Raw genomic sequence first — 12324 nt, 5'->3', positions numbered from 1 at the left:
TAACTTGGCTCGCATCGGACGGGGCCAACCCTGCGAGAACACATCCGGCTACTTAGCTCCCCTAGCTAGCCGCTTAGCTACGCCGGCTAAGCCGCTCCACTTCTGCCCTCCCCCCCGCTTGACTCGTCGGGCACCGAGCCTCGCAGCGACTTTAGCAGAGCTGCCAGGCTGTTTGTTGTTGTTGTTGTTGGTTTGTTTGTTTCAGCCTCACGGCTTCCGCGGGCAAGCCGACGACAATCCCCGCAGCTCGGACGGTGCAGCCGGTAAGTGAACGCCGCTGCGTAGCTAAGAGCAACGGGGGGGGGCTATGGGCGTTTGCTTCTATGCTAGCAGGCTAATTAGCCAGCGGCGCCGTCCCACGGCGGCGACCCCTCCGTCTGTCTTACCTCCCGCTGCTGGAGAGGCAGGCTGCAGCTGGCTGAGCGGGGGTGTGGGGGAGAGGAGCCGGGGTAGTGTGGCTGGCGCACCGTGGAGGGAGGGAGGGAGGCGGAAAAACGGCTACAGCCCAAACGTGCAGCACCGACCCGCCGGTGTGTCGACGTTCTGTGTGTATTCAACGGGCGACGGACCGCGCGGGGGTCACATTGTCTCGTGCCGCGGTGCGGCGGGGAAACAGCCGATGTAGGCGAGTCGATCCGTGACCCCTCACCCGACACGGATCTGCCGACGCTTCAGGAAGTAGTTCGGGTGAAAGGGAGGGAAAATCAAAACGCTGTTCAAGTTTTTTTTTTCTTCTTCTTTTCTTTTTTTGGGTCAGCCGATAGTTTGCATCCGACATGCCCAGCTATGTCATCTTGCACGCTGCCCACGTTCGCTGTCATTTAAAGGTAAAAAAGAAAGAAAGATACAGAACCCCCCCTCCGCGCACGCGCGCACGCACGCGCTTAAACAAGTATGCACATATACACACCCGTATACGCAAGCTCTGTCACGGACACATGCACGTATGTGTCTCTCACACGCGCACACATACCCAAACATGCATGCATATATCTTGATGCATGCTCAATATTCCAGATCAGAAAATCAAAGAAGGTTGAATCAGTTCATCCGAGACATCAACGTTTTATTGACTGAAACGTTTCATCACTCATCTAAGTCAGTGTTTCTCAACCGGGGGTCCGTGGTGTAATTGCAAGGGGTCCGTGAAAATAAAATATCTTTAAAAAAAAGATCCTATGACATTTATAGAAATAGGATTATTTTACTCAAATGTGACTGAGACCTTTATCTACCTAAACTATAAAGGGTAACAGGACTTTTTTCTCTAATTACATCTGTTTCACAAGTGTAATTTATTGTATTTTAATAAGAGATCTCGCTCCCGTTTGCATTGTTAAAAGTTACTGCATAAAAATGCTGTTGTTAAATATATCTGAAAGTTACTGAATACATATTCTGTTTTGTTACATATATCTGAAAGTTACTGAATACATATTCTGTTTTGTTACATATATCTGAAAGTTACTGAATACATATTCTGTTTTGTTACATATATCTGAAAGTTACTGAATACATATTCTGTTTTGTTAACTATATCTAAGTTACAACTGAAAGCTCTTATTTTTGCCCCAAAGAGTGAAAAAATGCTATAATGCAAATTAAAATGCAGTTTCTACTGTTTCTATCAAATTGCAACCCCCCCTCCCCCAAGATCAGGTGGAGGGGTCCTCAGGGTAGATCAAAAATACGCAGGGGGTCCAGGACCCCAAAAAGGTTGAGAACCACTGCTCTAAGTGACCTCTTCAGTCTAAACTGACTGCAGGTATCCCCACCCTTATAACACATTTGCATATGAAACCGGTTTCATATGCAAATGTGACATGCATATGAAACTGGTTGTTGGTTTCGGTCGTTATGCCACTGTATTGTTTATAAGGTTGGGGACACCTGCAGTCAGTTCATGCGTCACTTAGATGAGTGATGAAGAGGTCACTGAAGAGGTCACTTAGATGAGTGATGAAACATCTGTCAATAAACGTCGTGTGCGGATGAACTGATTCAACCATCTTTGATGCATATATGTCTCTCTCCCTCTCCCTCTCTCTCTCTCTCTGCACTGCTGGGAGGTGTGTGAGCGTGAGTGGGGGGTGGTGGATGTGCGAGTGGTGCAGAGGTTGGATTTGTTTTCTATCTTTTTCTTATTTTCCCCTGTATTCTTCATCTGTCCTATGTCATCATCAGGTAAGCTTTCTTAATACCTTTTACTTAGTGTTGGCCGAGTGTTCGGTGGTTTTGTTGGGTGGTTTTCGCGAGGACCTCCATCCATCCATCATGGGATCCGGATAATCCTGCCGGAGCCCAGTGTGATGGTGGAGGAGGTTTTGTTGGCCGTGGGAGAGCAAGTTGGATGTGGCAGTTTACTGTTTGCTTCCAGGATGACCACTGCTGTGGTGGTGTTTTTTTAAGGAGGACCGCCGAGTCAGTGAGATGATTGAAAGCTGTGTAGTTATCAGGGATATCGCTAGTGCTGTTTCCCCATTGTCGGTTCCCTCTACCAGAACCACGGTGTCGGGTGTTCCGCCATTTATCTCCAATGAGCTGTTGGAAGATGAGCTGTGGCGGTATGGCAAATTTGCTAGTGCTTTCAAAACTGAGGAGATGGGCTCCCAGCCTATATACGGCCTCGGAGCCGGGGGCAGAGCTTGCAGAAACACTTGCAGCTGAGCAGATAGCTGCATCCAGCAGCACGGCGGGGACTGAGGATGTGTTCAGTGGTGAGGGATCGAGTGTAAAGGGCGGAGTTAGGCCTATGGAGGAGAATACTGAGAGTGTAGAGGAGGTTCCCAGTAGCCAGGTAATAGGTGAGACTGAGGATATGGATTGCAAGTCGGAGTCTGATAGTGTGTCAGTTGGTGAAACATCTTACTGCAGCACAGGTCTGTATTCTCTGGGAGACATAAATGAGGTTTTGGATGAAACTTTTGGGAAGTCAATAAAAGTGAAATATTTTAATGATACAGAGAAGTTCGCCAGGTCTGTTAGTTATCTGCAGAAGGTGGTTGGTTTTGAGCTGCTTGATGAGAAAAAACGTTTTCGCTTAAGAAACGCGTCAAAGCATTGAGAAAGGCAGAAAAGGGGAAAACTGTTAGAAGGACAAAACTTGTGAAACAAATTATGATCAAGCATCCCAGGGTGCTTTATTCTTTTTCTCTGTTCCATGCCGGTCTGTTTCTGTCTCTCTTTTTCTCTGCTCTAACCATCTTATGCAGTGGCTCAGGGTTGGATCTCTTAACATTAATGGTGGGAGGGACAGATGTAAGAGGGCTTTAGTGGCTGCGGTTGTGAAGCAGAAAAAGATAGACGTGGTTTTTCTGCAGGAAACTCATAGTGACCAAACTAATGAGATAGATTGGGGGCGGTGGAGGGAGGGGTTGTATACACCCAGCCATGGCACCAACCTATTTCAGCATCTCTGATATATTCTCTGCACCATTGCACCTTATCGCCTCTTATTTCGCTTGTATAAGTCAGCCATTGTGTATGATTGTTGTGTTGTAGTGTTGTTATTCTATGTTAAGTACACCGAGAGAGCCACAAAACTGGAGTCAAATTCCATGTACGTGCAAACCTACATGGCCAATAAACAGGATTCTGATTCTGAACTTCAGTGGCGGGGGGGGGGGGAGGTTAACAGTGTTGCTAACTAAAAGAACCGATCCAAGGATATTATCATCAGTGGCGTTAGTTAGAGGGTTGTGTTTGATTGTAAGGGTAAAAACTGAACGGTGCCTTTTCTGTTTGGGCAATGTCTATGCCCCAATTCAGAGAGCTGAGAGATTAGTTTTTCTCAGTGTTCTGAGGGATGAGCTGCAGAAGTATGGTCAGGAGCAGCTGATTATAGGTGGGTATTGGGACTGTGCCATTGATATATATCACCATAGACAGGACAAGTGTGGAACCACACATTCAATCATCTGGTAGTTTAGGCAGAACAGTTACTCAGTTAGATTGGTAGATGCATGGAGGTTGACCCATGTGTACTGCTAGACAGTACACATGGGTCAGGGTGAGCAATAACAGTGAGTGCGGCCAGGCTAGATAAGTCCTATATTTTAAAGTCACTTGCATCCAGTCTAGTTAGTAGTTCCATTACTCTAGTTGTCTTCACTGATCACCATCTCATCACTGTAGATTTGATCATTTTTCCTGGGCAAAGCGTTCAGTCATATTGGCATTTCAGCAACAAGTTGCTACAGGATAGCATTGTCTGTCATAGCTTTGAACAGTTTTGGGTCTGCTGGCAAAGCAAAAAAGCTCATTTTGATTCACTGAGGCAGTGGTGGGAAGTGGGCAAGGCACAGATTCATGTCTTCTGGAGGACAGTATTAAGAACATTGAACATGCTATAAACAGTAATCCAGACTCTGCTGCTGATGGTCTGCTGCAAGAAAAAGACTAGCGCTCAAGATTTTCATGCAGGAGAGAGTGAAGGGAGCCCTCGTTAGATTTTGTTTGCGCAACATCAGTTTGGAGAAGACTGTTGCCAGGAACAAGTTGATGACATCCCTAAAGCTCTCTGGTGGCAGGGTGATGACACATCCAAAGGAAATGAGGAGTCATGCTTTTATTTTTTACTCTTCTCTCTTTGGAGCAGGGGAGTTTGATCAGGACAGTGCTGCAGAGCTGATGGAGGGGCTTCCTCAGCTCAGTCCTGAGGAAAAGGCAGACCTGGACAGCTGTTGGTCAGATGGCTTCATGGTGGGCTCCAGGGACAGATGGGCTCACCACTGACTTTTATAAGCGTTTCCGGCGTTATGTTGGATCTGATCTGCATGAAGTACTCTTGGAGTTCTTTTATGCATGGACAATTGGCTCTGTGCATAACTGTAGTGCACTGACTTCCAGTTTCTACTAGAGTGGTCATACCAGTTTCCTGTTTGTTGGCGTGTGCTATTGACAATAGCATATTTTTCACAATGCCCGCAAGGTTTACCATGGATAAATGTCAATGACATGCACAGAATTGTTGACAAACTTTCACCTGCACCTACCAACAAACTGGTGAAAAATGTCAAGTTTAGGATGAGTATCCTCATCCTCATAATTGTGGACATAACTTGATATGTACACAATTTTACATTTGTGATAATGGGCTAGACAAATAAAATTGACTTGACTTGTCTATTTTTTTCAATACTTAAGGCTTTTGCTTTTGGTAACCATTTTGTATCATGGGTGGGGTTGTTTTACATTGTTGCTGAGTGTTTGGAGAAAGTTTGGGGAGAGTTGAGCCAGCCAATCCCAGTGCAGAGAGGGATAAAGTAGGGTTGACCCATCTCAGGGCAGCTTTACAGTCTGGCTATTGAACCTCTGCTGTGCAGGCTGAGAAGCCATCTAACAGGCTTTTACTGTCAGGGGCACAGCACAGCCTACCTTTGATGGTTTCTGCTTAACCGGTTGATTTAAATGTGTTCTCAGGGATCAGGGGGACATGAAGGCCTAATCAGCAAAAGTAAACTGGGCAGAGTGAGGCCTTACAGGTAGGACAGTGGAGAGAGAGGGCAACACCCAGTCTGCCTGCAGGTCTGCAGAGAGGGGGGAAGAGGGGTGAAGGTGTATTTTTGGGCACAGAGGATTATCAGAGGCAGAATTGGGGGGGTGCAGTGGAGAAAGTGTTTGCCAAGTTGTCTAAATGGAAATGGTTGCTACCCCAGCTGTCACATAGGGGTTGAGTTTTGGTTGCCAATAACTTGGTTCCCTCAATGCTGTGGCACAGACTGATTGTTCTACCTCCACCAAGAAGCCTGATTGAAGACATTCAACAGGCCATAGTGGACTTTTTCTGGTCAGGGCAGCACTGGAAATGGGCCCGCTGCCTTAATACTTGCCAGTGGAAGAAGGAGGACAGAATCTCATGGATATTACCTCTTGAGTGATGGCCTTTAGGCTGAAGTCCACACAGAGACGGTTGTACCACCGTGGTGTGCAGTGACTAGATACAGCCAAGCTCATCCTGCAGACAGCCGGTCATCCGGGTTACAGTAAGCTGAGCCTGGAGGAAGCTCTGACAGGCCTGTTGCCTTTCTACACCTATTTTCTGGATGCATGGAAGATCCTTAAGGCCACCAGGGAGGCTGCTGCTATGGCTGGTCTGTGGCTGTTTGAGCAGCCACTGCTTTACAACAGCTTCATTCAGTCCACACCTGTCCTCAGCCAGCATAAGATCTTCTTTGAAGGAGACCGGATGTGTGAAGTTGGGACATCTGCTGACGCCTGCTGGGGCCCTGCAACAACTCACCAACATCAGACCCAGGTTGTCGAATCATATTATTGAGGAGGTTTGCGCATTACTTCTACAGTACCTGAGGACATTTATGATGGAGAACTGTGAGCTAGCTGGCCTGTGGGAAGGAGGATTCAGAATATAGCTTTCCACAATCGACTGTCTCCTAATGTGGGGGAGTGGGAGGACTGCCTCCTCCCTTTCACGACCCCCACGGCTGGATAAGTTTGAGGACCTGGGAAAAAAGGATAACTTACATCCTGTGTGTGAAGGTAAGGCACTTTCAGTCTCTGCAGGCCGTGAAAGTGTCGAGGTGGACTGAGTTTCTGGCCCAGGCTCTTCTCCAAAAGGCTGCTCTGGCAGTCCGTGTACAAGCTACCAGTTGAAAAACGGTCACCTGACCTCCCAGTGGTGGATTGTGTATGGGGCGATAGCAACGTATAGACACAGAGTGCACCCGGATCCTGACCACAAGGAAGCAAGTCTGTTTTGTTCACAGTTTGAAACTCTAACACATTCATTTGTCCAGTGTCCTAGGTTGGAGGGTATGTTGGAGTTGTTTAGAGGTTGGTTTTTGGGCTTGAGGGAGGCTTTTTCTTTTCAGTTGTTTGTCTATGGTCCCAAATGCTTAGCCAGGGAGAAAGGTAGACACACACCTAAACTTCATATATGCTACTACGCGGTGGGCTGTGTGGACCCCGTGCAGGTTCTTACAGGGTTGCCGAAGGCTCGGCTCAGGGTGGAACATGCCTACTACAAAATGGTAGACAATCTGGAGGCTTTCAGCCTTCACTGGTCAGCAGGGGGAGTGTTGTGCTCAGTGGGAGATGATGAAGACCTGGTCTTCTCGTCCTAATTGGTGTAACGAGGGAAAGTCCTGGCTGTGTTGTTAGGTTATATTTTCACTTGCACTTGAGTAGTTGATGTCCTCTTGTCTGTATACCTATTGTAGTGGACGCACACTACTCACACTCGCACAAACTCCGCCATGGATATGCGTATCATATACATCTCTCTCTCTCTCTCTCTCTCTCTCTCTCTCTCTCTCTCTCTCTCTCTCTCTCTCTCTCTCTCTCTCTCTCTCTCTCTCTCTCTCTCTCTCTCTCTCTCTCTCTCTCTCTCACACACACACACACACCTTTGCTTGCTTTCATCAAGGTTGCATTCTGCCACCACTCCCTCTGTGACTGTGGATTTTAAAGGAATAATGAGTTGATATTTACTTTTCTCCACTAGTCTTCCCTCCCCTCCCACTTGTGCCAAGAAGGCAGCAGTAGCAAGTACTGCCTTAAAAGCTCACCACACTGGATGTGATTAGTTCATTGTGTGTAGTACTACGTTCAAGGTGCCCAGTCAAAGTACTCGTACTCTCCTTCTCATCGGACTGTGTGGAACCTGCGAAAGCAGGTGTGCAGCAGATTTCTCAGCCCTGTCTATTTTTTTTTTTTGTTTTTTTTTTGTTGGTGGGTCTGTTATAAGGATTTTCAAACCACAACATGAACTGGGCCTTCCTCCAGGGGCTCCTTAACGGGGTGAACAAGTATTCGACTGCATTCGGTCGCATCTGGCTGTCTGTGGTCTTCATTTTCAGGCTCATGGTGTTCGTGGTGGCCGCAGAGAAGGTGTGGGGTGACGAGCAGAAGGACTTTGACTGCAACACCCGCCAGCCTGGCTGTCAGAACGTGTGCTATGACCACTTCTACCCCATCTCCTACACCCGGCTGTGGGCCCTCCAGCTGATCTTCGTCACCTGTCCGTCTCTTCTGGTGGTGCTGCACGTGGCCTACCGGGATGCCCGCGAGCGCAAGCACCAGCTGAAGTATGGCGAAAACTGTGCTCCCCTCTACGACAACACGGGGAAGAAGCGCGGGGGGCTCTGGTGGACCTACTTCCTCACCCTGCTGTTCAAGATTGTGGTGGAGGCTGTGTTCATCTTTCTCCTGTTCTACATCTACGAGGCCACCTTCTTTCCACCATTGGTGAAATGCACAGAGGACCCATGTCCCAACGTAGTGGACTGCTACATCGCCAGGTAAGGGTTTGCACTGTAATGAGCTCCTCTCCTGCCTTAATATCATATTGCCACTAAGCTTGAGTTTTTGTATTTGTCTCCCGCTGACAAATGTCAGGTTTGTCGTTCTATTAACAGGGTTCCCATTCTTCCTGGAAAACCTGGACCTTTATAGACTTGTTTTCCAGTCGTGGAAAACACCCGCAAAATGATCAAATGAATACAATGTCCTGGAAAAAGTATCGAGGTCGTTGAAAATTGTCAAGTTGGGTCATAATATTGTATTTTTACTTGCTGAGGGTGCTTGAGTTCAGCGTAATTTTTAGGTGTGATCAACCTTTATTTTAGTTGTGATCACGTATATTTTAGCTGCTGAGATGTGACATCAGCGCTTGAAGTTTGGCCGGCAGGTTCAGTGGCCAGCTGAAAATCAAACCGTCCATTTACAGCCTGCTGGTGGTTTGGTATGCTGTGGTGTCAAATGCTTCAGTGTTGCACCTGCATGAAGTAACCTACCCCAAGTTTAACATCTTACCTTCTGACTCGGTGAGAAGTATGGCATTACAAATGGAGATATTTCAGCAAGACTCAGTGATCAAGCGGTGATTGATTGAGGAATAGTGGTTGTGTGTGTGCAAAGAGGCCTCCACAGAGAGTTAAAACTGAATAATCTGACCCTATGTGAGCAATGGTTGTCATGAGCCGGAGCCCTGAAATTCAATGTCATGGTCTTGAGTAAACCACGAAATATGTACCAGGACCGCTGGCTATCGTTGATCAGAACTGCTCCCTAAGCAGCGGCAGCACATGTTCAAATCCCCAGCAAACACGTTTTAGCAGCTGCTGTTCAGTCCCATCATCACAGTTTGAAGGAATAGCCCCTTCAATTAAAATAATAATATAGCGGCCTTCGAGTTGAACAGATGCTGTTATTTAAAAAAAAAAAAGGGGGGGCGTCGGGTGGCGTTCGAATCCCCGTGTTACCTCCGGCTTGGACGGGCGTCCCTACAGACACAATTGGCTGTGTCTGCAGGTGGGAAGCCAGATGTGGGTATGTGTCCTGGTCGCTGCACTAGGCGCCTCCTCTGGTCGGTCGGGGTGCCTGTTTGGAGAGGGAGGGGGAACTGGGAGGGAATAGCGTGATCTTCCCACGCACTACGTCCCCCTGGCGAAACTCCTCACTGTCAGGCGAAAAGAAGCGGCTGGCGACTCCACATGTATCGGAGGAAGCATGTGGTAGTCTGCAGCCCCACCCCCTCCCCCGGATCAACAGGGGGGGTGGCGCAGTGACTGGGATGGCTCGGAAGAGTCCCAGATAGCAAAATTGTTGTGGCCCAGACCCGTCCCACACCCGACCCTTCATCCGGCCCACATACCATGTGGAATGATGGCACCTGGGCGGTCCGCTCCTGTTTGCCATATCTCGGCCAGAACCAAGCCATAGCAATGCCGCATGTGTCACATATTTGCCAAAGGTGGCCCATATTTGTTTTGTGATATTTGGGCCATATTCACCATTTACCACACGGGCCACTTCAGGGTCACATGCAGATCACATGTTGCCGAGAGCACCGCATCTTTGCCAAAAAAGGCCCACATTTGATTTGGCATATTTGGATGTGGACCACGTCAGGCTCACATCCATTTGGTCAGGGCCAGAAGAAGGCCACCAGTGCCACATCATTGCCTGAAGTGGTCCCCATCTGGATGCTATCTGGGGTGGGGTAATTGGCCAAGTACGACTGGGGTGAAAAAGAGGGAAAACTCCACACAAAAAAAGAAAGAGAGAAATATCTACCATTAACACGCCGTTCTAAGTACTGAGAATGTATAACGCCTCCTCGTTTCAGTGTCATGATACATCATGCCTTTCTCTGTGCTTCCCACAGGCCCACGGAGAAGAAGATCTTCACCGTGTTCATGGTGGTGACCAGCTTCGTGTGCATCCTCCTCACAATCTGTGAGGTCTTCTATCTGTTAGGGAAGAGGTGCTGGGAGTGCTCCGGTAGAAGCCACCGCAAGTCTGCACGCAAGAATACTTTCGTCATGCCAATGATCCCTCTGGCCGGGAAGGAGAACTCAGTTTTCGGAGAGCCGGGTTTGGAGAAGACGAAGGCGGTCGACGGCAAGGGACCAGCCGTGAAAGAGAGCACTGCCCCGGCATACAGTGCGGTTGTGTCCTAAAAGACTTGTCATCACCCCGTGAAAGTTTGACTTGGAAAGAATAGGACTGGTTTGGAGAACCAAGTTTAAAGAAATAAAAACTCTTTCATCGTTTGACAGTAATTGTTTACAAAGTCTATGTCAGACACAGCACAGAGAAGTTTTACACTGAAACCGTGTTCACTGATTTTGGGTCATTTAACATTATTAAGACGAAAACATGACAGAGGCTTCTTGTGTGCTTGTGATTTGAAGAAATTAGTATATGTTCTTTGATTTTACTGGAAATATAGGATTATTTTGTTATATTTTGCTGTACTATCACAGTGCTTAAAAATAAAAGTTGTTTTTTTTCCACTAACAAGGTGTAACGGTGTTGCAGAATAAGGTATAAATCAGGACTGGAAATAAGGCTCGTAGCTTTATTTCGTTAAAGGTGGTGTTGGAAGCATCCCCCAATGACACTGTACAGGAGAAGCCATTGAGTCGTGACGCCCCCCCCCCCCAAACATAAGTGGTACCATCCCCAGCAATTAACAGTACCACTGGTACTACCATCCCCCTATTATCCCTGTTGGGTACTACCATCCCCCTATTATCCCTGTTGGGAGGATTCACTGATTGCTTTGTATGGCTGGAAATAAATAAAAAACTATGACTATGCGAAAATATGAGAAATTTATGAAATGGTCTTACTAAAATGGTATGAAGAGGATGTCCTTGGGGAGACTTCCTCACATGGACTGCATAGGTTACCATGCACAGGGTATGAAAATGGATTGGAGAGAAAGAGTGATGCATAGGTGATTAACAGAATAGAGTAGTCAAGTCAAGTCAAGTCAATTTTATTTGTATAGCCCAATATCACAAATTTGCCTCAAGGGGCTTTACAGTAACACAACATCTTGTCCTTAGACCCTCGCATCGGATAAGGAACAACTCCCTAAAAAAAAACATTTAACAGGGAGAGAATATAGGAAGAAACCTCAGGGAGAGCAACAGAGGAGGGATGTCTCTCCGTAGGGCAAGAGAGTTTAATTTATCAGTATGCACATGACACAACAGTTAGAGTAAGGGGCAGGGAAAGTGTAGTTGCGGTATTAGATAGTTTAGAGCTCTTTATTATTCTTTATTAGTATACTCTATTAATCATTTTGTATATACATACAAATGAAATTTACTTTATGCATTTAACCCATCCTAGCGGTGTAGCTAGGAGCAGTGGGCACCCGGGGACCAACTCCAGTTCTTCTTTCCATTGCCTTGCTCAGGGACACAGGCAGGAGTATTAACCCGAACATGCGTGTCTTTTTGATGGTGGGAGGAAACCGGAGCACCCAGAAAAACCCCCACCGCAGACATGAGGAGAACATGCAAACTCCACACAGAAAGGACCTGGGACAGCCTAGGGTTCGAACCCAGGACCTTCTTGCTGTGAGGCACCACTGGGCCACCGTGCCACCCAAAATGTGTTAGAAAGAAATAAGAGAGCACACAAACCTGTTGCTAATGAAATTATCTAACTTACAGCATGAGTCCAGTGTTGAAAAGGGAGTAGCCCTATTGACCAAGTTTGATAAAAAAAAGACTACTCCTGATACTAGGATTACTCAGTAATACCAATTGACCACATCCTGCTTCCCACCGAGTTTCCTGGATTACATCATAGATGGCAGGCAACAAAGAGCATTTTAGTTAAGCTTGGCTGAATTTTGTTTTTGTTTTAGTGTCAAGAGTAGATAAGCACCAATGATGCATGAAATAATATTAATGATATGAAGTTAATCGGACTTTGCTCTTTCTAATTAACCAGTGTCTGCTGGGCCGTCGAAATGAATCAGTGTCTACAAATGGCACAAACATTTGTTGCGTTAGCATTAGTACTCCATATCTGATTTCGGTGGCGGTTCCAACCTTCTGCGAA

The 12324-nt window shown here is 46.9% G+C and overlaps 1 protein-coding gene across 2 annotated transcripts; it reads left to right on the top strand.

Annotated features, from left to right (window-relative positions):
- The first annotated feature begins 12 nt into the window (after positions 1 to 12).
- On the top strand, positions 13 to 11032 carry LOC130128996 (gap junction beta-4 protein-like). 2 transcript variants are annotated; one of them, XM_056298787.1, is made up of 3 exons: positions 13 to 263; positions 7818 to 8258; positions 10127 to 11032. In XM_056298787.1, exons 2-3 carry the CDS (start codon positions 7822 to 7824, stop codon positions 10419 to 10421), a joined length of 732 nt encoding a protein of 243 aa, XP_056154762.1. In that variant the 5' UTR covers positions 13 to 263; positions 7818 to 7821; the 3' UTR covers positions 10422 to 11032. The 2 variants fall into 2 exon arrangements, with proteins under 2 accessions (XP_056154762.1, XP_056154761.1); XM_056298786.1 differs by lacking the exon at positions 13 to 263 and having other exon boundaries at positions 7723 to 8258.
- The last annotated feature ends 1292 nt before the right edge of the window (positions 11033 to 12324 follow it).

This window comes from Lampris incognitus, chromosome 18, assembly GCF_029633865.1.
Source record: "Lampris incognitus isolate fLamInc1 chromosome 18, fLamInc1.hap2, whole genome shotgun sequence".
NCBI lineage: Eukaryota > Metazoa > Chordata > Actinopteri > Lampriformes > Lampridae > Lampris > Lampris incognitus.
This window is presented reverse-complemented; position numbering and strand designations above follow the sequence as displayed.